Here is a 24008-nt window from a genome sequence, read left to right on the forward strand (position 1 = left end):
TTTTTGGTAGCAACATCTTCAGGATGAAGTCTCTATTTTCTCATTTTATATACCTTTCTCTAGGTAGAAGCTCGAAATTTCGAGATTATATACATCGAAAGCGAAATACCCTTAATCCCCACGTACTCAGATAGTACCGAAACCAGCGCTGGAAGCAAGACCAGTAAGGTCAGAAGCAGGCTTAGCCTCAGCGCCCTTACCGCCGAAGGTGCTGAAGAAGCTAGAGTCGGAACCGGAGATAGAACCAGAGTTGTCGTACTTGTTAACCTCGCAGACGTGACCGACACCGTTGGAGCAGGCAGCGTTGGCGGAAGCATCGGGGGCGGCGAAAATGGCACCGGTGGAACCCTCCTCAATGGCGGCCTTGACGTCCTGGAAGAGGTTACCCTCGGCGAGGATCTTGGCCTGGTCGCTGGTCTCGAAGGCGTGGCCGGAGTTACCCTGCCAGTAGTTGTTGACGGCGTGGAGGACGGTGTTGCCGGAAACCTTGGGGGCACGGCCAGAGGTCTTGTAGATGTAGTTGTTCTTCAGGGTGACCATCTGCTCTGTTATTAGTCTCTGTGTTGCATTGAATTTTTGGATGTTAACTTACGTCGCTGGAGCCGGTGAAGTACATGGACCAGTACTGGTGACCGTCACAAGTAGCAGACCACTGGCTTTCACCGTTGATGTGGTTGTTGGTGATGGAGACACGGTTGGTAGCGCTGGTTCCAAGGACAATGTGCTGGCGGCCGATGTTGGAGGTAGTAACGTGGTCAATCCAGATAAGATCAGAGCCATCAATTTGAATGGCATCACCACCCCAAACGTACTGAGGGTTAAGCTCAGTGATGTGGATGTTCTGAATGATGATGTTCTTGGCCCCCTTGATGTACAGACCCTTACCCTTGATAACACCGTTGGCACCGATACCAACAATGGACTTGTCAGAGTTGACAGTGATAGGGTTCAGGCCAGCCTTATCGTAGGTAACATCAGCCTTGGGGCTCTCGGCTTGGTAGTTGTTGCACCAGTCATCCTTGTTGATAGCAAGCTGGCAACCAGCACCAGTACCCCAAGGAGCGCAGCCCTGCTCGGAGGCGGTTCCCTCGGTACCGGTGAAGTCGAACTCCTGGTCGAGGAAGATGACGCGGGTGGTGCTGTCACCGAGCATGGAGACCAGCTCGTCGGTGGACTTGGGGTAGGCGCCCTCGGCGTTGCCTCCGCCGGTGACTTCGGCGGCGAAACCCTCAGCGGTGCCTTGGACACCGGCGGCGGAGACGTTGGAGACCAGCGCGGCGATGGCCACGGAGAGGATGGAAAGGGACTTCATCTTGGAAGAAAGAAAAAAAGAGTGTATAGATAAGATAAAAACAAGAAAGAACGAATGGATAGGGAAAGAGTGGAATAGAGAATCGACAAACAAGAGGTGGCGCGCCTTGGCATATTTATTCCAATCGTCAATCCACTCTCTCCATAATCATTTCTTCCAGAAACAGCAGAGAATTATGGTCCTATCAATGAAGCTGTCAACTTGAAACATTCATCCTTGAGAGACGAAGAGCTGTTACTGGCGGAATATTCGCCTCGTTGCTTGTTCCGTGGAAACTCGGCAGTAATGTCATGCTGAAACTGCAACGTTCAGGGTTGGCTTTGGGATTAAAGGAGACCGGGTTTTGTGGAGCGGGTGTTTCAAAGGGATTGACCTTGGAATAGAGTAGCCAAGCTTATTTACCGGTGTGCCAAGGTGCATTAGACGTCAATGAGGTTAGGAATGCGATTAACGAGACAGCCTATTCTTGGAATTTGCCGATGGTTGATCTTGGATTAGACTGATCAAGTTCTAGCTGAGCAATATTTCCAGTACGTTGGTGATAGCGTCAGTGCGACAAACAAGGCACCTGAAGCAGGTGGATCATGGAAGTCAACCCGAGCATGGACAGGATTTCCGGGAGGTGGGCGACAGGAAATATGCTTATCCTCCACTACCTATGAAACACTCGTAAAAACAGGGCAGTCGGTTTCATTTATAAACGCGGAAAGTATACGACGCCTGTTCTCACTTTCTGGTCTCATCTTCAGACTCAGCTTTCGTCTGTGTCTGTCATCGCACTGATCATCGCTTGTGGCCCGTTGCGGAGAAGATTGACCGGAATATCAATACGATATCTTGTCTGGCTCTTTCTCGTACGAGTATCGGAGAATTGAATGAGGTTGCCGTGCTCCATCATCAAAGCCGTTGGAATGGTACAGGCCTCCCCAGTTCGAAGGGCTGTCAAATTTAGCGATCAGCTACAGTGGCAGTCCACTATAAATTAATTCAACCGTCAAAACGCGACGGTGTTTTCCCGTCGTATTGTTAATCTTCCATAAAACAACAGCCTCGCGACATAAAATAGGAGACAATCTCATGCAAAGATAAGAATACTCGTATGCTTCGGGGAACTGATGAGGCTGCCATGTTATCGATCGGAAAGTAATTATGATCTGCAACATAGTGGATGCGCATCATCTAACATTTAGTGGACTGGCCTCGCAAAACATCCCCTAAAAGTAACGATACTCCACTGTAAGTGAAAAGAGTTCCAGCGCAAGGACAGCACGTTTCCAATCGCGTTGGGATCATACCCTGGAGCGTGTTATTTTTGCGACTGTCTACATGTTCGCAATTGCGATAGCACGATGGTAATTCAGCAATATTGAGTTAGACCTCGATCACAGTTAATTTAGAATTTATGAGAGGCGGATTTTCGAAGGCGTACAGACATAACGACACCGTGATGTATGGTGTTGAGTAGGTTGGGCCACTCACGCGTTCAAAGATAAGCCCGTAAGATGGTTCATTACGATAGCATAGCTTTATCTCCATATTGCTGGTGCCTTTTCCTGCGTCGACCATGTTTAGTCCATACCGCGATACATTTTAGCATCGACTTATCCATTGACTTCGATTCACCAATGTCCGATTACCCGTTCAATCACCCAAAAACTCCATCATGAGCAGGCTTAAAGTCAACATGAGGTCTCTTAGCCGCACGCTCAGGAATCTTTAATGGTGTGTCCACAGTAATCCCTTCTAAGATAGGTACCGTCATACCCAACTGATATTCTATATTAGTAATAGACGACGCGACAGACAAGATATCGACTTACAGCAAAATATCGCAGCTTTGCAGCATGGAGCATAGTCGCTGTTTGAGACGTCACCTTGAACCTCAACACGCTCCATCCCAGCGCTGGCAGATCATGAACGATCACAAGAGCCGGATCGTGCAAGTTCAGATGCTTCCTGGCATCTTCTACGCTACTTCCAGGGAATACCTTGTGTACGTTCGACCCGAGAAGCCACGAAGGTTCACCATGCTTGTAAAAGGATATAGTCTCGTTTAATCGATTCTCAATGATTAGGTCCACCACTGATCCGAGTGGCAAGTTGCTGATAACAGGTTTATCAAATGTTTCGTTTGCTGCGTGGAAAAGAAGAGGCATCATGGAACCATGAAATAGTTGCCATGGCTTGCCGTTGAGGAAGTACTCTGGTACTAGCTCTGTTTTAGAAGGTTGTGAGTCTGCTGCTAGTCGGAAGGTAAAGTCTGCTCGTGCTTGATGGTCCCTGCTGGGTGACGGTGGTGGATTGGCTGGGTAGGGAGGGGCGAATTGTCCGTCAGCGGTGGTGCAGCTTGAGTGGGTGTTACCGTCTGGTAGAAGGCATATGTCCTTTGGCGCAGTTGGGGGTAGTGTCATAGCCTCCCCATATTGAGGCGGACGTTTTGACTACAAGCATGTCAGATCGGTTCACCTCACGTGTTTAGAGGAAGCATACCCGATACCTCAAGATCGCATAGCCATGAAGGTTCTGCAGTTCACTGGTTGAAGATATCCGAATGGCGTAGTCATCTGGCTCAGCATCAAGCTTGACCAGGACAGTCACACGACTGGGGTCCGGAATGTACACAACCTGTAAATAGTCAACAAAGCCGTCCAAAGCATTCATCGTGATGAGAGTATTACGTCTGCTTCTTCAGGATATACAAAGCCACCATTGTTGGCTATGAGGATGATCTTGTGATGATCAATGGAGAGTTTGACCGAGTGTTCAAAACCTAGGTTGATGAGATTCAACATCATGTACTTCCGTCCTTGAGTTTCGATGACCTATTCTTCCTATTAGCCGCGAGATTCGTAAATTAGTTGGCCTCAATGTGGGGGTATGAACCTCATAGTCCGCCGAGCTTGGCGTACACGTCTCATCTGGTAGACCAGGTGGCTGAATACACCCCTTCTGATCTAGTGCATGACCATTCAGATGGTCGAACCCTGGCTGGCGACAATGCACTCGACCTTTGCCTATCGCAGCCAAATCAGCAATCTCAAGACTACACTTTGCGAATGCTCATACCGTTGACCAGAATCGAATCATAACAGTAATACTCTGACCCTTCGGCTCTCATACGGAGTAACTTCCAAACCGAGTCACGATGCTGATGATTCTGAATAATGACGTGACGGGTGTCGCGTTCGGCTTCACGAATTTGACGAAGTTCTAGAGTGTTGTTTGTGATGAGATGGTATGGACGAGGGCGGTCTGGAGAAGGAGCTACGTAAACAGCTCCAGCGATGCCCTTGTGATGGAAGTCAGTGACTGTTACGACGGAGACGGGATGACTAGCTTACATCAGCTGATGCGGTGGTAGTGTGATCGATGAACCAATTCAGTCCCCATGAACCTGACGTGTCGTAGGCGTTTGTCCAATTACTTCTAGGGAGGGTGGGAAACTGAAGAGCATTAGACAATGTGATTTAAAAGCCGTGCTTTAAATAACTTACTTGTGACAGACCCGCCGTCCCATCATTCCATGACCTATCATGATTCCGTTAGTTGAGACACCACCGTTGGCTTTCAGGATCCATTACTGTTTGTGTCCGATACCAGACCTTGTAGAATATTAGTATTAGTCCCAAGCTATCGCGCATGAAAGTCAACGTACAAGTGAATGGAAGACTGCGCATAAATATCACTCTTCAAGGTCAACTCGACGATATCGCCTTCTTCAGCATACAGAACTGGACAGGGAGATTGGCCGTTACAAGTAAACATAACTCTCCATCGACCGCCATCTGACTCAATTAGTCTCCTAACACGACAAACACAATGTCAACGTACCTGGGTTCATCCACCGTACACCAGTTTGGAGATGGTACTTCCTGACTAAACGGGCAGACTCATCTGGTCGATCTGCCCAGTTCGGAAAGACATGGTGTATGTCTTGGTGCCAGAAGGCCCAAAGTAGAGAAGAGGATATCAGGACAGCTGTGAACAACCACGCATTGCGAGAAGTAGTGTGCCGTGTACCGTTTGGTAAGAAAGTCTGCTTGGACTCCATTGTTGCTTCTGTCAAACTAAGGTCCTTGCTACGAGCCAGAACGACCCATGCTTATAAACACTATCCTCCAACACTACTCTTTCAACTCCCGAGCCGACATAGCTGACTGAACGCCGCACGGCAATTGCAGGCATGTTACGAAACACACATGCCGAGGCTTTCGCTACAGCCTCAACTTCACCTGCGGGCGCTGAAGGAAGACTACGGGTTTCGGTTAACATCTAGTGTCCGGTGATATGTCTCAGACCAAGCAGATCCGCGTTGCTGAACAACCCAGTTCATGCAAAGAGGTCAAGTCTGCGGAACGATAGTCCATATATGGAAGAGATCTGGTTTAAGGGACCACATATTAAGCTTTTTGCCCTGGCGTATACGTGGCCCCGTGCAAAGTTGCAAGGTATTTCGTCAAACGTTATTGGTCGGACTGCGGGGAGTCGGAGGATCTATGCCGTTTGATCCTGGAAGAAAGGAAGCGAGACTGTCTGATCACTCCTTTGTTGAGTCGCGTCTTGCATGGAGGACGCTCAGTCGACTCGTCGCTTATCATTTTTCTTATCCGTGCTCACCACGTCTTCATTAGTCGTACCAATGATAAAGTCTCGATCTTAAAAATTGCGTTTCTGATTTACTATCGCATGAGGATTACTAGTAAGAGGTTGTTCCGTGGGTTAGTTGAAACGAATCACAGGTATGGCGGCCTCGGGGAAGCAACGGCGATCAAAGAGCCCCGGATCGTCGGCCCCTCGCTTGCCTACCGAAGTGCATAGACGAACTTCGGACCCTTGGGCTCGGTAGTTGATTATCAAGCTAACATCCTTGTCTTGTTTCGCGGAGACACACGTACAGGAAGGGACCTCGGATGTACTTTGTATATAACAATCATGCCCATGCTGGGGAAAAGTGCCTGATCATCGCCCGAGAATAACGTGCAGAGACCTTTTCTCAATCCCGAGCGGAGATGCCTCGAATGATCCAAAGTCTAGCACTTTCCCTCTTGGTGCTGAGCAATGCTGCGAGTGCTTTGCGCAGATACAACTTTACCATCACTAGCCAGTGGAGTGCGGCAGATGGCCATGGTCGACCTATTTTTGCTATCAATGGACAGACACCAGGTCCCTTGATAACAGCTGTCGAGGGAGAAGAGGTCGAAATATTTGTCAATAACCAATTGGCAACTGAGACTACCATGCATTGGTAGGTCACTGAAAACTCAACATCTGTTCCTGAAGAAAGACTAACACGTCGATTGAGGCATGGTATCTATCAAGTCGACAGACCCTGGAACGATGGCGTCCCTGGCGTAACACAGTTCTCTATCCAACCTCGTGACAACTACACGTACCAGTTCACCGTACAGCAACAGTACGGAAGTTACTTCTATCACGGCCATTTCGGTCCTGCCTTTGCCGACGGACAACGCGGTCCAATATGGATAGAACCGGCTGCTTGGAGACCCAGGCCGTACAAGGCAATGTCATCGTCACCAGCAGATGTGCAGGCGATGCAGCGCGCCGAGACGAACCCTCGACATATTGTCATAAGCGACTGGAACGCCGAGCCAATGGATATACTACTCATCATGTACCGCGACACGGGTATCGTTCCGTGGTGCAGTAACTCTATTGTCTTGAACGGGAAAGGCCGAACGTATTGTCACTCCAAAGAGTTGATTGAACAAGTTGGTGGACCGGGACGAAACTCCCTCGGCTGCAAGACGCAAGCGAAGCAGGAACTTTACGCCAATTCGCAAATTTGTGAACCGACGGATGGAGAGATTGAAGTTGTCACGGCGGAGGAAGGAGAAGAATGGGTATGGATCAACTTTATCCACTCTGGTGCGCATCATGAGCTTCAGATCAGTGTGGATGAACATGAATTTTATGTTGTTGCGGCTGATGGCGAGTTTGTACACCCTCAAAAAGTACATGCTGCCAATTGCAACCTTGGTGAGCGCATAAGGTATGTGTTCCAGTCGTATATAGGTGACGATGGTTAACACGGGTTGATAGTATACTGGTGCATCTGAATCAGAAACCGGGAGACTACGCTATTCGTCTCACATCGCTTCGAACAGAACAAGTCATCCAAGGTCTTGGGATTCTTCGTTACCACAATCACCAAAAGGTTTCGACGGTCCCCGAGTCAAAACCCTGGGTGCATCTGAATGGCAGTCTCATATCACCAAAGCTCAAAGCAATGGACGAGATGAAACTAGCCCCATACCCCTCCAGACCGCCCCCAGCAGCTGCCGACCAGACAGTGAAGCTTTTCATCAACATGACGGGCCCATCATCTTGGTCCCTGGGTCTAGGTTCCCACCAAGCATTCCGCCAACAGCTCCCACCTCTTCTATGGGAAGACGACTCCAGAGGAAGCACTACGCTGGGTTCCCAAAACACCCTCTTAAACGGATCCGTCGTAGACATCATCTTCGAGAACGGCGCCAACGTCACAACTCAACATCCTTTCCACAAACACAATCACAAAGCGTGGATCATCGGAACAGGACACGGTGGATTTCCTTGGGCAAGTGTTCAAGACGCTATCGATGCAGGTGAAGGAGACAACTTTAATTTGCAGAACCCCCCAATACGCGATGGATGTCGATTGGGGAATGCTACTGGGGACTGGACTGCTATTCGGTATGAGATTACGTTTCCTGCTGCGAGTATGTTGCATTGTCATATGATTCATCACTTTGGGGTAAGCTGCCATTGAAATCATGCTTGTGCTATTGCTGACGCTCGGTTGCAGGCTGGACAACAGATTGTGCTTCTTGAAGGTGTGGAGGCAATGGCTGAGATACCTGATCATGTCAAAGAAAAGGTCCATGCTGACTTTGTTCCGAATCTTCGTTATGGTCCTTTAGATTGAGCTACAGGCGACGAAACAGGTTATTGAAATAGAATTGCGAGGGAATTAATTCGCTGACAAGAGAGCCAAACACACAGTCGCGACGGACATTCCCAGATCTGACGGACTCCCGCGGTACATGTGCAGCTGATGAGGGGTTTGCAGCACGTGGATCGCTGTTCTGTTTGTTCGTGGCCAACCAACTGGTCAGGTCTGGGCCGTGAGTTTGTTGGTTGTTTGTCGTGGTGCATCAATAGTGCCTGAATGTGCATCACAGCGTGGGGTATCCTCTGCAGAGGACGTTCGCAGTTGCTGCTGAGATGGCGTTGACTTGTGTGTTTGTGAACAGCTGTACTCTGCCGTCTCATGTAAATTGGTAGAACAACTTTCTAATACTATAGTGTCGCCTCTCAAAGTTAATGGACTCGAAGACACGGCTGATAGACGTAAGAGGTGACATTCGGACGACCAACGATGTTAGCCCGCTGGAAGCAATCGTACAGCGCCGTAATCCTGCGTCTCAGTCGCAAACTCCCGCTAACAAACATGCTCCGATTGGCGGCTTGATAAGGGGATGCGCTATATTTAACCTTGATCGACGGCTCGCTTCCGTAATCCCGCGCACTATTGGCTGTAGCGTGTCTTTGAGTTTACCATTTCAACCATTCTCAACTGCATATTACGAGAGCCTGCTTGTTCATTGCATAGCCTTTATGCTGATTGCATGTAAGAATGATAAGTCCTGAACCAACAGCAATAATGTAGGACTGCTCTCTGGTACCGGTGGCGTGACAAAGGATGACGCTGCTCATGGTGGGAGTGTCGCGACAACCACCGCAAACGTGCTTCTCTTTGTCAAACTTCCTTTAGTAGATGCTCCAAAATCTTACCGACTCGAACCTAATAGCTATGTGCCCCAAAAGCAACATTGGTACTCAAGAACAGCGATATGAGACGAAACTTCGAAGGAGCTGCGATGTCTGCTCCGCCGCCAAGATCAAATGCACACAAGAAAAGCCATCTTGCGCCTATTGTGCCAAGAAGTCCAAGTCATGTGTCTATCGTACTTCCAAGCGTGTGAGAAACATCATTTCCAATGAAGAGAGGCGCAAATCACGAAAGGAAAGACGGTCAGCTGTTAAAGCTGGAGCGTCTGCGGAGTCTTCAGACCACTTGCCGACTCCGGCTGATTCGGTCATAACACCATCCACTGCTGTCCCAACCGAGACGAGTGAGTCGCATGAGCAACAGTGGTCTGAGTGGTTTCCATCATCTCGAATACCGAAGACTGCCGACTATTTATTGGATCTTCCGGCTTTGCTAGAGTGGGATCCAGCATTGGGTCCAATCTCGGGGCATGATGGAGCTGCTTCTGACTTGATCAAAAACGATCAAGGATTGTCGTCTCATAAAGATCGGGCTGGTGAAGATAGTACCCTTCATAGTTGGGGCAACAACAGTATCGATATCAGTGCCTTTGACCCCGGAACGGAAGTCGAATGGATGTCATGCGACACCGGATTCTCTTTGCCTGAGAGTCAAGTTGAGGCTTCAGTCACGAGTGTAGCTTCACATGCAATCACTCCAGCCCCGTGCCATCACAGTCTCGGCTCACCAAGAGTCATTAATACTATACCTACCGGCAGCTGTAACTGCACTATCCGTGTTTTGAAGTTCTTGACAACGTTGTCAGTGGACCCTTCGGACATCTGGACCGCAAGCTGCTCCTATCTGGAGTATTCCAGACTTCGAGACACATACGATGAAATGGAAAGGTCATTGGAAGAACTGGGAGGGATATTCCACTGTTCCTGTTCAACTGACAGCAACTTCATCCTTCTCTCATCACTGCTCATTTCAAGGATCCAGGCATGGTATGTCGCAGCTATAAATGCAACTGTTATCAACGCCACTGGTGATACTGAAACCTATCGGTCTATGCTACCTCCTACACTGACCGATATTGAATGTCAGAGTGACAACGGGAAACGACTTATGATCCAACACTTCCTTTCGAAATTCACGGCACTACAAATCTTGATTAGCCAGCTTTCCGAACAACTCAGAAACCACGACTCCTCCAAATCGACAGGTAAGCAAGCCACGTCAGATGACAGAATAGACATTAATCCACTGCCCGTTTCACCGGTTGGTGGCCTATTGAACGGTCTACATGAACAAGTCCTTGGAGTCTCGAGAAAGTTGGTTAAAAGACTTCAACGCATGTAAATAAAGGTTTACTTGGCACTATTTAAGGTTGACCTGTTTTCCGTCCCATATTTCACCCTCTGCCACTTGCAACTAATGCATTCGACGTGGAGAGCCATGTAAGTTCCAGTGATAAATAATCATCGCAGACTTTAGGCACAATACTCCCAAAGCCAGGTCTTCAGAGCCCCTAGGTTCGGGTACTCCAGAAAATGGCTGCTATTTACCGTAATGCCAAGCTCCACACGGAACTGCTCTGCCAGGACCAGCGACATAAGGCTGTCTACACCAATATCTGCGAAGTTGCAGTCATCTTGTAATTCCGAGATAGGAATTCCCATCTGATCGGAGATGATGGCAATGGCCTTGGCCAAGGGGCTGCTACTTTCACCCGACGATGGCGTCTCAGGCTGGATTGATGCGCTGTTACTGAGTGAGATAGTGTTTGGTGATTTGTGAGACCTAGTCAGTGAACTTTGAGTGCTGTTGGTAGATCTCTCAGGAGGGGTCAAGGGGACCTGGTTCGCCTTGTGTGTCGATGGAACATCTTGAAAAACATTGTTGACGGGTGGCTCATTGCTCTTGGGGTCCGGAGGCGAGAAGAAGCGATCAAGCAAAATCCGAGGATATCTCTTGAACCGTATCCCACCCACCTTACCAACTATCGCGCCCTCACTCATGACATAGACATCCCCAAGGAAGACGTCCTTTTCATTCTTGCAAGGTATCATTTTGACATACGACACAAGCTCTGCGCCAGCGTTCAGCGGCTCAGCGAAGCACATTGACTCCCAGCCAGATGTGACGCAGAACTGGGTGGTCATGTCATGAGAGTCCGAAACATTCATGATAAATCCAGCTAGATGGGCCACACTGTCTATGAAATGTGGTGGTATGGTCCAAACGCCCTTCGTTTCGGTACAGAGCTTGACGTGTGCAAATCCTTCCAGTTCATGCATGACGACGGATTGCATACCCCGATACTTCTCTGAGTAAGTGACCAGGCTGTGGGCGAAGAGCGTATAGGCCATGTTTCGCGAAAATCGGGTTGCCAGACCACGATTGGCCATGTCTTCGAGCGTATTGATGCGGCTCTCGATGAGATGAGAGATGGATGTCCAGGATTGAAGAGTCGCTGGCGCCTCATGGCAGACGACAGTGGCGGTCGCGAAAGGTTCAGATTCAAGTGAGCCAATGCTGGCAATGTTATACCACCCCAGACTGACCCCAGATTCAATATCACTTGTTCGAGCCACGACGCGAATGAATTGCGATTTCGCTGTGTTGTTATGGACTACTAGTCCTTTGACGACCTGCAAATTTTTGATGCTTAGACTTTCGGACTTCAAAGGAGATCCAAGCTGCTTGGTTACGTATTCGCCCAATGTGTACGCAATATCGGCGTGGATAGACTAGCACCAGGTTAGACAGGCTACAGGCTAGTAAACAAGACTCAACTTACAGATGTCACTACAGCATGACCGTTCATGCTGTGACCGCGCGCTGCCTCCAGGAAATCTGACGACATAAGATCCGACTCCATCGTCACCATAGCAGATGCACCAGAAAACTCTTCATCAACGATAGTTTGAACAAGGGACGTCGAAAAGGAGGAAACTGGAGCAACAGACCCTTTCTTGTCGTAGAATGTGTTACCCTTGGTAAGTGCCCAGTTACCATTATACTGAATCCAATAATTCTTGTTATTCCAACAATACGTCGGAAGGTCCACAAGTCTGAGACAAGTCTGAAAGGGACGATGGAACTCGCTCCAATCTATCTCAAGGCCAGCGCAATGTAGCGTACCAAGACTATGAGAGATAGTCTCCCAGTTATTTTCGTCTCGCCGGAAAGTCGGAACCGCAACACAAGAGGGGCCTGCAATGGCTTTGATGAAGTTTGTATTGACTGAATGAGGGCCCAGCTCGATCCACAAGGTGTCTTTGTCAACCATAGACATCGATAGCGCGGTACGAAGAGCGGCTTCAAAGTTGCAGGTTTCTCTCGTCGCTCGTCGTACGTATGTGCTGTTAATCGTTTTGTCGTCGCAAATGACTTTGGCAAGCAAAGGCGAGATGATTGGGATCTTCGGTTCTCGGAAGATCGTACTGGCCTTGGCGAAACTCTCAAAATCGTCGAGAATTGGTTCAGTCTGGTTTGAGTGGAAGGCGTATAAGATACGTAGTGGTGTGCAGTGTAACCGTTTATCTCTCAACGCCGTTTCAATGCTTTCCATCTCTTCACAAGTAGCACTGAGGACAGTTGCCTCGGGGCCATTAATGCAAGCAATGTCATATTCGACACCAAGAGCTTTGATCACTTCCTTTGTCCTGTCCACTGATGCCCGTACTGCCAGCATTCCATGTGATCCTTTCTCACATCTCTCGTCTAGCAACTTCGCTCGCGACCCGACAAGGTAAATGGCATCACTGGCAGATAAAACACCAGCGACGCAGAGAGCTGCGTACTCGCCCAGACTATGGCCGAGGACAACGTCAGGTTTGATACTCAGAGTCTCCCAGTACTTGGCCTGCGCAATCTGGATACATGTGAGCGCGATTTGCGAGACGACAGTGCCGTGATCATAGTTCTTGTCGTGGCTGCCATCGATTGATGGAATAAACGAGGGGAAACCAAGCTGTTGGGTAATGGAATCGAGAGTGTCAAGTTGTGAGCGGAAAACAGGTGAAAGGTGGTACAGCTCGAAATTCGGTGATTTGTTGGCCGCGCCTTGTCCTGTGAAGGTGAATGCTACTGAGGGAATTGAGCTGGTCTGAATTGGCACATGGACGTCCACACTCTCAATACTTCCAGCTAGCTGTCTCCGCAAATCCTCTCTATCCGCAGCGTGAGTCACAGTCCTGTAGTTGTAATGCTGTCTACGAGCTGTGGTAGTATAGGCCAGATCTGCGAGCGAAATAGAGGGGTTCCTCTCCAAGTAGTCAAGCATTCGCGTCATGTTACCCTTTAGTGACTTCTTGCACTTAGCTGAGAGTGCGATCGCATGACTTCCCATTGCTCGAGGATCCAGGTTCCTGTTAGCCTGGACTGGACCTTCTTCCAACACAAGAGACGTATTGCCCCCTGCTGCACTGAAGCTATTAACCAAGGCGACGCGCTTTCTATCCACTGTTCGAGTCCATGGAGTGTCTTGGAAAGTTATGTGAAGATTACTCTGATGCATGATTCTTGACAACTTGGGATTAAGCTCTGTCCTGATGCCGACGTGTGGTGGGATCGACTGGTGCTCAAACATGAGGAGGACCTTAAGCAGCGCAGTAGCGCCCGCGACAGCCTCACCGTGACCGACATTGGACTTGACAGCGCCCATGTACAAAGGATATTTTTGACTTCTTCGACGCTCGAGTGGCGAAAACACGTCTTTAATGGAAGTGACCTCCTGGATGTCGCCAGCCTGTGTCCCCGTGCCGTGAGCTTCGATGTAACTCACATCCAAAGGATCCACACCAGCTTGGTCCAGTACCTTCCGGTATAATAAAGATTGAGTTGGAGCATGGGGATGGGTAATTGAAACAGCGTCGGCCGAATGGTTTGTCCCTGCTCCTAGTATCAATCCGAGAATATTGTCATTGTCCGCCTCAGCGTCTTCAAGACGTTTCAGCACAAAAGAGACAACTCCGTCAGCGCGGCAGTATCCATCAGCATCTGCATCCCAAGTCTTACAAGCATTAGGCGTTTTAGTAAGGAAATGTCCATGGCTAAGGCCCGAGAAGGCGTCCGAATTGGTCACAACATTGGAACCTCCAGCAACAACTGTATCGACTTCGCCGCCCCAAAGAGCTGTACAAGCAGCTTGAATAGCAGCCAAACTCGAAGAACAGGCAGTATCGCAGCTAAAGCTCGGCCCAGAGAATTTGAAGAAGTAGTTGATCCGGCCAGGCCCAAACGCGCGACAGCCGCCAGGAATAAAATATGTGCTGATGTTTTGGGCAGTGTTGACTTCCCTATAGTCATCGCTAGCCTGACCGTACCATGTCCCAACACGATCTTTCTCAGCGGAAGGCGTGCGACCGAGAACAAAGCCTGCTCTCTCAAGAGCTTCATAAGCCGTGATCAGCATCAATCTCTGCATTGGGTCGGTTTGCTCGGCCTCGCGTGGCGAGATGTTAAAAAATGGCGCATCAAAAAGACCCGGGTCTTCGATGAAACATCCATATGGCGTGTGGCTGGCGTTTACGGCCTTACCTTCTGGATCATAGTGGGTGTTGACGTCGAAGCGGTCTTTTGGAATAAGGCGATGGACGTCAAGGCCTTGGTGCAGAATATCCCAAAACTTCTGGGTATCAGTCGCACCACCTGGCAGTCTACAGGACATGCCGACGATTGCAATCTTGGATCGACTTGGTGCTCTGGACTTTCCTTCGGGACTTTCCAAACCCTTGAGCGAATCGATGACATCCACTAAATTGATGTTGATGTTTGGAACTGCGGAAGTCCAACCAGTCGTGATGTCTCGCGTATCCCGACTAGGTCCAAAGATAAAGATGTCGGCGTCTGGATTAGAGCAGTCACGGAACCTCTCTGTAACTTGTTGAACCACATTGCTCCAGGTAATTGTCTGTGTCAATATCTCAGTGACGACCTGCTGAAACAGTTGGCTAGTGGCTTGAGCAGTGAAAGGCAAGCCCGTGCTGGTCGACAGTACTGGTATCTGAGGAGAATAGGACACACGACGCTGGGGTGGGCCGACAATATGCGTAGCATCCTTTGCCGAGTAAACATGGGCAGCATGACAAAGACCACCAAAAACAGGCAAAGCGACAGACTTGTGACAGCAGAAGAAAGCTGAGGTGCGGAAGATCTCCTTCAGTCGCGAAGGCGGCCCGCTTACAGTGACAGAATTCTCACTTTTTGCGCTAATGAAGATTCTACCTATTTCTGGGATTGGCTTTTACAACCGTGTCAGCTCTCGTCGCATTTCCACTTTCTGTCTCACTTACTAATTGAGAATACATCGCGTCTAGTTCTTGCTGGACTTCTTCGGCTGCCACTCCATGGACAACATAAGCCCAAGACTCGAACTGACTATCTTCATTCAAGGGTTCGATATTTTGAGAAACTTCAGACACGAAAACGCCTAGACGAAAGGCAATTCGTACCGCTTCAGCCCCCAGAGCCGGGAGTGATCCAATATCCGGCGCTGTGGCCAGGGCGGCGGCCGCAAGCAACCCGATCCCTAGCCCTACAAGAACGGTATCCTCAGACTGGGTAATGTCGAAGCCAGAAAGGGTAGCTTCACGATAACTGTAATACCTGTCAGCAATGTTATGCGCCTCGCTTCATCAAAGATTGTAATACTTGATGGAAGACCCAATCTGCAGAACGCAGAGCAAGACTCCATCGATCGAGCTTCCCAATACTCCCCGCCTGAGAACCTTGTCCGTGGCCAGGGTATGCACTGAGTCGAAAGAAGGAACGAGTTTACGCATTTCGGGCGGTAAATCGACAACTTCATGGCGGACAGCCGTAGTTGCTTCGTCAAGGAAACGAGCAAGATGATGGTGATTTCTGAGTTTACTGTTGCGATAAAGGGATCGGAGTAGGGATTCCGGGGAGTCGGAAGGAAACTCATTACTGAAAGCGACGACTCGCGGCTTGTCAGGTTTTCGTGTTTCCATCTTGAGTTTGGCTTGCGACTTTTGTCCCAGAAGTGGATGGAAATACTGAGAGATCAATTGTGTAGATTAACGTCAGGAGCCTGCTATTATCATTCTGCGTTATCATTACGCCGTGTATAGTAGGCTATCTTGACTTACCCCTCCAGCCTGTTTCAGTAGCCCGAACCCCGAAACCCGACAGCTGTGAATCGTCAATAGCCTCGACGACGCCAACCTCTTGCTCAACTTCCGTAGATGTGATCCAAATATTCAATCGAAATCACAATGGGCACTGGAGGCTACAAGCAGATAAATAAGGCGTTGAATGTGTCTGTCTTCGAGGACTACCTCCAGAGTCAACAAGCACGACTGCCCCGACTACCTGATGTGCAGCAATTGAGCCCTCGAGTGATCAGAATACTGGGTCAAAATACAGGAAAGGTTAGTTGTGAACGCTTCACTTTCCTATGGTTCGTCCAACTATTGACGCATCTGAACCTCAGTTTACTCTTCAAGGCACGAACACCTATATTATCGGGACTGGCAAGCAAAGACTTATCATCGACACCGGGCAGGGGATACCGAAATGGGCAGATCTAGTGGAGTCAACCCTCGACAAGGGTTCCTTCAGTTTATCGATGGTCATGCTCACACATTGGCATGGTGATCACACTGGTGGAGTGCCCGATCTAATTCGCATGTACCCAACGCTTGCTGGCCATATTTATAAACACAGTCCTGCAAAGGACCAAAGATCTATCACAGACGAACAGATATTTAGTGTCGAAGGTGCAACCGTCCGCGCTGTCCACGGACCAGGCCATTCTCACGATCACGTCTGCTTTGTTCTCGAAGAAGAAAATGCCATGTTCACAGGCGATAACATCCTGGGCCACGGGACTAGCGCAGTCGAAGACCTCGCTACTTACATGCGTACTCTAAATACGATGAAGAGTCAACATTGTAGAATCGGCTATCCAGCTCACGGGGAAGTCATCCCGGATCTACCAGGTAAGATTGAAGCGGAAATCAGTACGAAGCGTCGGCGGGAGGAGCGGTGTCTGCATGCTCTGAAAGGAATATCTGGGGTAACCGTCAAGGAACTCGTCCACAGAATCCATGGTAGCCACTTGAGTGAGATTGTCAGGGAGAAGGGTCTGGAGCCTTTCATGGAAGAGGTGTTGAAAAAGCTTGCTCAGGACGGGAAGGTGGCTTTTCGTATACGACGAGGGATCAGGTTCTGGTTTCTGGTAGACTGTCACATAGAAGGGTAAAGCGTCATTTTAAATCACCTAAACTTTTAATTCACTATTTTTAATTAGTACTATATCATATTGCAACACTGAATAGTCAATACGATAGTATTCATATTGCCACTCCCTAACATGGCGTTGTTGCTTGCACTTCATCCACTCGGTGGTCGGGTCTTGGCCGTGCAAGTGAAGCCCGAAACCCGAGACCCGACAGCCAACATTGTCAACATCTTGGCTCATTTGTCGTTTCCACCGAACAGCGAAGGCCGAAAGGTATGTTCTACGACAGCCGAGTGCCGGGTCATATACGAAAATAAGAAAACGTCTCGACTCTTGGAATATGCCAAAAAAGAGACTGATTCCACGCTGCACTAGAACTTTCACTGTACAGCAGCAATTTATCCAATACCTTAGCTCTGAATAATGGCAGCGCCTGACCCAAATCCCCTGTGCCCCAGTGGTACCCAGAACCAGTTACTATGCTTGACTATCCTTGGCTACCGCCGATCGGATCTTAGTGAGGAACAATACAGGGATCATATGATCAACATATCGGCTCCCATGACGAAAGACCTCATGGCCAAATACGGCATCAGACGATGGACTATGGTGAGTTTCGGAGACACCAGTTTTACTCAGAATACTGAAACTCAAATACAGATTCACAATAACTCAGAAACTCGGGAATTGATGTACCAGTTGATGGATCCCCAGATGGCCAACATTGCAGACTACGATTGTTTCAGCCAAGTAGTGTTTAAGAGCATTGATGACTACAAGAAGATAAAGGAAGACCCCTGGTACAAAGAACATTTGGTTGGGGATCATGAAAACTTTGCCGATACGAAGCGGAGCAAGATGACGATTGGTTGGATCACCGAATTTGTTCGAGATGGAAAGGTTGCGGATAGGCCCATTTCTTAAGATATGGCTTGCGCTTAACTTTCATGCATTCGAGTTCTTCATTAAAATTTCTATCTAACAACCATAATTCATCAAACAAGCATCATGCCCACTGTCGCCAGACCACCAGCTAAAACTCCCCATGGAAGCCCAACTGTCTCTCCTCCACTTCTTGCGTCTTTCAAGCCAATAACGGCGTACTTTCCACTAGAGACCGTTTTCAAAGTCAAAGTCGGATCCGTCTCATTGTAAAAGACGGCTTGGAACTCGAACTTATTATCGTAGAGTTCATTCCAAAACGGCTTAAGCATGTTGATAGTACTCGTGCTGGGTTTCCATTTGTATTCACCGTCAGAAACATCGAGGTCAGTCTGAATCTCGGACCCAATGCTTTGATTCTTGACGGGGTGAGTGAACCATTCTAGGGTGAATTTGGGTGGGAGATCGTGCTCTTCTGATGAGTTGCCTTTTCCCCATGTGATGTTGATTTCCGTCGTTATGTCCAGAGCTTCTGATGTGCTGGGGCCCGTGAATCGTAAGGATTGGGCTGCGGCTGCGAAAGCGAGGAGAGAGGAAGCGAGGAAAGTTGTCTTGACCATTTTGATGGTAGTTGTTGCAGATTTTGAATTGCTTTGAAGGTGATGTTATGAGAGATGCAATGGTGAATATTGAGCGCGATATTGGCCGGTTAAAATAGTCTGAAGATTTAGTCGTTGCCTAGAAACTATCGTCAGCAACTTCAAATGGTTTCTTCTTTCGAAGAATCGTTGCTATAGCACCGTCAGTCGTGCCCCACTAACATGACATGTTTTCATACGATGGTGACGACTCATTCTACATGCGATGGATTCAGATCCCTGCACAGCAGAGAAGCCCAGCTTAAAGTTGGCGGAAAGACACTCGGCTATTTCCGTAAATGACCTAGTCAGGTCTTTACCGCTTACTCCCGGTCCATCAAAACGTTGCTCAGCCTCACAGAGTCCACGACTTCTGGGTTTCCAGGGAGATTGTGTCATGATATGATACAACAGTATGACAACGCACGCATGTCATGGATCATAGGGTTTGACGACAGGAAGACTGACTTTGTCGAAGAGAGAAGCAACCTCTTGTTAACTGGGAAATCTGACCACATTTCTGCGACAAATAAACAGATGCAGTCTAGCATTCGAACATTTTGAGCAGTAACCCTTACCAGGGTGGTCCTCCAGACGCGCAGCCAGGTTCACACTATTATCAAAGAGTTCAAGGAACGACGGAAATTGTTCATTTTGATTTGTGCAACCCATGGCAGCGTCTGCTTTCAGTCCTCTTTTAGACGTTCTATCGAAGCCGCCAAGTTAGAGCCAGCCACATAGTCTTACTGAACCACAATCACCCTCCGCACAACATTAGACCTGCATAAAACTATTTCCCTTTCTGATTGCGGCCACTTTCACCCACATCGTTGACAATGGCATACCCATCACCTCAAGCACAGCAGACTATAGCCCAAAGCCTACTAAAACCACCTGCTCATCTCAACCCCAGTGAGCACACCGAACTTGAGTTCCATGTTGTAATGCTTTGTGGATGCATCCCTCCTTCCACGGACTTTGCGGTCATTGACAACATCTCGACCATGATTTGTCGCGCCAAGAGATGGATGGCGCTATGAGGTGTCGGTCCATGGCATCTATGTTATGTTGTTTTTTTGTCTCCCTCTGTTGCTAGTGGGACGAGCGAAGAAAGGTTACCTATAGATCAAACGGCCTTACGTCTACCAGCCCTCGTTAACTATTTTCTTTTTCTTTTACGTTTTTCTAAGGTATAAGTCCATAATATATGGATCAAATTAATATAAGAGTAATTATACTTTTTAAACTTTAATACCAATAAAGACCTAGTCTATAGTTATATTTTATAACTTATAAAGTGAATCTTATAATAATTACTAAATCTACTTATCTTCTAATAGCTTAGTTATTAAGCCCCTTCCCCATCCATATCAAAAAGGCCACACGGCCCTCGTCACCATTCGTTTGTTCATAAAAAGGTTTCCTCAAAGAATTGAGACTTTCTTTGAAGGATTCTTCAACCTTCGATCTAGGTTGATCAGGTGCTGTACAGTAGTCCTGAAGTACTACAATCATCTCCTTGGCTGTAGACACATAGACCTCCCAGCAAGGCTCTCTTATATGTGCATGATCCTGCAAAATACTGGTTTCTACAATTTGAAAGAGCACACACCCCATTCACATCCACAATGTGTCGGTCTACCCCTCTATCTAGGAGATAAACTAGTGACTGGCGGACGAAATCTCCGAAAAGGAACCTGCGGCTGTCAAAATAATGTTTAAAACTGTCCGCGAGATAATGTAAGACTGTCCAGCCCTTGTGACAAACCTGGTTCACCTGCGAACCGTTCTGGGAAAGCAAGAGCCACACAACGCGACTGAATGATTCGAATCTCATAAGCGAATACGGTTTCATGGCAGAGTAATGGAGAGCTATTCTGCCTTGATAGTCTGGCTGATTTGGGTCACACCCCATCTCGAGCAACGTCTGTAATTTGGTTTCCGGTGATTCGAAAGCCTGCACCGCTGCAGAGCAGGCGTTATAGCCTTTTTGGTCCTTCGCGTTGATATCAATTCTTCCTGTCCGGATTGCGTAAAAGAGCGCGTTCTCATCGCGGTTGTCTTTTACGAGTACATCAGCATTCGCATCAAGGAGGATGTTGATAATATTTTGGTTTCCCTCGGCGGTGGCGACTTGTAGAGGTGTACGACGCTCCTCTCCCCAGGACTCATTGATATCTGTTTGTTGCCCGTCGTCTAGACACCATTTTACTAACTTCTCCAGATTTAGGAAACAGGCCAGATGCAACAGGCCAGATGCAACAGAGATGCAACAGAGGCGCAACAGACTCATCAAATGAGTCATAAAATTGAAACCTCGAATTATCTTCTTGCGTAAGCATTCCGCATGTTATTCGCGATTGTGACGCTTCACCAAAGAACGAGCTGTTCTGTTTAATGACCTCACCAATGTCATCTGCCTCTTCAAGATAGGGATGCCAGCTTGTAGTCATGTACGAGGCCAGTGGACGGTCCGCAGTCAGGTTGTAGGTTTCCTCTGGAGGAGCACAGCTTATATCACAAAAGGACCAAGTCAGCTGATCTGGCACAGATCCATGAAGTCTGGCCAATGGTGCGGAATCTCCTTCGTTCCGCTCAGGATCAATCGTTTTGATGTAATGGTCTTTTGCACTTTGGTGGAGGAATGTGACAGATAGTGACCAAAACATGTTGCTGAGAGTTTCCACCTCACGTGCCGACCTCCAAGGCCTTTTTTCATCTGCCCAAGAGTTTTGGCCACCTACGAACAGTTCTTCTCCTTTCGTGATCTGTAACAAATGGCTACATGACTTGATCAATTCGCGGCAGACCTCTCCTCGAGTCAAGAACTCCGTCGGCGTCACACAGGCCGCGTCGCATAACTCTGGTACTCTGAGTGGCCTGGTGGCAACGAGTATCCATTCCAACATTCTTTTAACAGTATCCCATTTGCTGCGGTCGATTTGTGATAGGATCCTGTCGTATATTGCATCTAGGCCTGCAGGCAGGCCATTCAATGACGTCTCAATTTCCTGTAACCTCTTCTGTTCTAGTTCTTGTGCCATGAAGCTCACCCAAAGGAATTTTCCTTCGGACTTGCGTTGCAACACCTCTTCGACGCGAGCCTTGAGTCTTCCGGTCATTCTTTTCTCCCGAGCGAGAGTAGAGACCCTTTCAGCAATGAACCGTTCCACATCTGCTTTCCCAGCTGGCATCATATCCAGTTCGATCTTGGTGAATAGGTCAAGAGATTCGGGTATTCTCTCAGGAGACCGTCTGCTGAGGCAAATTAATCTAACTTTCTTGGGCGAGGTATTGTCGGGATCACTCAGTTGTTCAAATTTGGTCAGGAGCTGCCTCAACGAGTCAGGCTCGCACTCATCAAGAGCATCAATCACGCAGTATACAGTGCGAAAGTTGGGCTTCTCAATCATCCCTTCGAAGACCTTCCATAGAACTCCGAATGATTTGCTCTCAAACAGCTAAGATAATCTCTGATCCCATACTGGCATCATCACTTTTACTAGTTCGCGCTTATGTACGATCATTTAGTATATAAGCCCTCGCAGAATGTTCACGGCAGTGTTTCTAGTGTCAGTTTTGTTGTCGCAGAAGAAATAGATGGTTGTTACGTCGGATTGCTTAGCGGAAACGGCTTCAAAATACGTGGATAGATAGCTAGACAAGGAGGTTTTGCCAACACCTGGGGGTGCAGATATCCACAGCAAATGAGGAGGGTTCTATTCCCAGGTCTTGAATTCCTCTATCAATAAGACCCATTCACAAGTGCCTTGGCAAATCTAGCCTTTGGCGTCAAGAATGTCTTCGCGGTCCTGAGCCGGATCTGTAACGAAAAGTGCTTTGAGACACTCCCTGGCTTCAGTGTCAAGGACCTTAGACTCTTAATTCTTTCTTCGTTTGCTTCCAGTAGGAAGTTAGGGTAGCATAGCTAGCAAAAGGTCTTTGGCATATACTGCCACCACTAGGGCCGCATACTCTTGCCACTCCTTGTTCTTGCAAGAGTCAGAGTAGTCGCAGACACCACAAATAGCAAGGCAAGGTAAGCTGTCCATCATTCCAGCGGCTTCCATTTCAAAGCAGGTGCAGCCTAGCTTTCTAGAGAGATCATCACGTGTATATACATCCTTAATGACTTGGTTGCCGGACGCAATTCGCCCAAAGTAAATAACCAGATCAAGATTCTGGCGTGCATCGCGAGCAACTACCTTCGCCTGGTCGCAATCGCCACAGTCCTTTGAAGTAACGGGAGGGACGTAATCCTTGCGGAATAGTCAGTCTGGCAATCTTGGGGGGCGTAATGTGGTATTACGGCAGCGCTGTCCCCGATGATCGTGAGGAAGTGGTTTGTGCCTCTGCTGTGACTGGCTTGTAGCTTCGAGACAACAGTCATCAACGACTGAGGAGGACGGATAGGATACGCAATCCGCTGGAACTAATCATCTGGCATAGCCTTGCCCAGATCATACTGTAGTACTTCGGTACTAACGACAACATCACCAAGTCGTACATCAGCGCTACCAGAGGCGCCTCCTCCAATGCCTACCATCAAACGGTATTGGATGTTGAGGAAGCTTCTGGTCAGGTGGCTTGCTACCGTTGCGGCATTGTTAGTGCCATACTGGCCCTTGGGTAAACATGCCATGACCACATTGTGTCCATTAATGCTTCCTAGGGTATACGAGTTGCTGTCTTGAGGGTGTCGCGATAGGGGCGCATGAATAGTGTCGAGCATGGCCTCGGCTGCTGTCATTTCCAGTGGCAGAGCGGAAATCCACGCGACTGTATAGTTATCATGCTGAAGATTGGTTGTATTGTCTCGGCTAGAAGCACGAGGGCGCTTCATAATCGAGGAAGATGGCTCCGACATTGCTGTTGGCTCGGACGCTGATCTGAATAGTGAAAGGTTGAGATCAAAGTGGGATGGATGATTGATCAAGAATTTCAGGACATCGGATTATAGGATTCATTTTGACGAGAATTAGGCAGGAGAGTGAGAGACAAACAACGATCGAAATGCCCAGTCAATTATATTGCTTGTGTTTCCAGCAAACATAAATCAAGCTGACAAGATGAGCAAACTATTCCCACCGTGGTTCTGCATTCACATCAGGGAGTGACAGTTGCTGTCGCAAACCCGAATAGAACCGAAGTCACTGTAATCTGCCTAATAGTGACCGTGGGTTTTGGCAACTT

The 24008-nt window shown here is 48.3% G+C and overlaps 8 protein-coding genes across 8 annotated transcripts; 3 read left to right on the forward strand and 5 right to left on the reverse strand.

Annotated features, from left to right (window-relative positions):
• Positions 1–126: 126 nt before the first annotated feature.
• Positions 127–1312, reverse strand: FIESC28_05876 (uncharacterized protein; the record flags this gene model as incomplete). The annotated part of the gene is made up of 2 exons (XM_031160021.1): positions 127–540; positions 593–1312. The coding sequence occupies 2 exons, from the start codon at positions 1310–1312 to the stop codon at positions 127–129; spliced, it is 1134 nt and encodes a 377-aa protein (XP_031015882.1).
• Positions 1313–2957: 1645 nt separating this feature from the next.
• Positions 2958–5363, reverse strand: FIESC28_05877 (uncharacterized protein; the record flags this gene model as incomplete). The annotated part of the gene is made up of 10 exons (XM_031160022.1): positions 2958–3080; positions 3133–3753; positions 3803–3937; positions 3991–4134; positions 4196–4326; positions 4379–4601; positions 4654–4755; positions 4807–4840; positions 4968–5097; positions 5144–5363. 10 exons carry the CDS (start codon positions 5361–5363, stop codon positions 2958–2960), a joined length of 1863 nt encoding a protein of 620 aa, XP_031015883.1.
• Positions 5364–6321: 958 nt separating this feature from the next.
• Positions 6322–8237, forward strand: FIESC28_05878 (uncharacterized protein; the record flags this gene model as incomplete). The annotated part of the gene is made up of 4 exons (XM_031160023.1): positions 6322–6557; positions 6615–7322; positions 7373–8066; positions 8118–8237. The coding sequence occupies 4 exons, from the start codon at positions 6322–6324 to the stop codon at positions 8235–8237; spliced, it is 1758 nt and encodes a 585-aa protein (XP_031015884.1).
• Positions 8238–9125: 888 nt separating this feature from the next.
• On the forward strand, positions 9126–10445 carry FIESC28_05879 (uncharacterized protein; the record flags this gene model as incomplete). The annotated part of the gene is made up of 1 exon (XM_031160024.1): positions 9126–10445. One exon carries the CDS (start codon positions 9126–9128, stop codon positions 10443–10445), a length of 1320 nt encoding a protein of 439 aa, XP_031015885.1.
• Positions 10446–10576: 131 nt separating this feature from the next.
• Positions 10577–16063, reverse strand: FIESC28_05880 (uncharacterized protein; the record flags this gene model as incomplete). The annotated part of the gene is made up of 4 exons (XM_031160025.1): positions 10577–11836; positions 11887–15333; positions 15386–15689; positions 15744–16063. The coding sequence occupies 4 exons, from the start codon at positions 16061–16063 to the stop codon at positions 10577–10579; spliced, it is 5331 nt and encodes a 1776-aa protein (XP_031015886.1).
• A 264-nt stretch (positions 16064–16327) lies between these two features.
• Positions 16328–18219, forward strand: FIESC28_05881 (uncharacterized protein; the record flags this gene model as incomplete). The annotated part of the gene is made up of 4 exons (XM_031160026.1): positions 16328–16483; positions 16546–17053; positions 17726–17904; positions 17956–18219. The coding sequence occupies 4 exons, from the start codon at positions 16328–16330 to the stop codon at positions 18217–18219; spliced, it is 1107 nt and encodes a 368-aa protein (XP_031015887.1).
• A 71-nt stretch (positions 18220–18290) lies between these two features.
• Positions 18291–18797, reverse strand: FIESC28_05882 (uncharacterized protein; the record flags this gene model as incomplete). The annotated part of the gene is made up of 1 exon (XM_031160027.1): positions 18291–18797. One exon carries the CDS (start codon positions 18795–18797, stop codon positions 18291–18293), a length of 507 nt encoding a protein of 168 aa, XP_031015888.1.
• Positions 18798–20533: 1736 nt separating this feature from the next.
• FIESC28_05883 (uncharacterized protein) lies at positions 20534–23682 on the reverse strand (the record flags this gene model as incomplete). The annotated part of the gene is made up of 6 exons (XM_031160028.1): positions 20534–20539; positions 20584–21011; positions 21223–22276; positions 22769–23074; positions 23125–23247; positions 23302–23682. The coding sequence occupies 6 exons, from the start codon at positions 23680–23682 to the stop codon at positions 20534–20536; spliced, it is 2298 nt and encodes a 765-aa protein (XP_031015889.1).
• Between the last annotated feature and the right edge of the window lie 326 nt (positions 23683–24008).

This window comes from Fusarium coffeatum (genome assembly GCF_003316985.1).
Source record: "Fusarium coffeatum strain FIESC_28 chromosome Unknown BRIP53273_contig_127, whole genome shotgun sequence".
Lineage (NCBI taxonomy): Eukaryota > Fungi > Ascomycota > Sordariomycetes > Hypocreales > Nectriaceae > Fusarium > Fusarium coffeatum.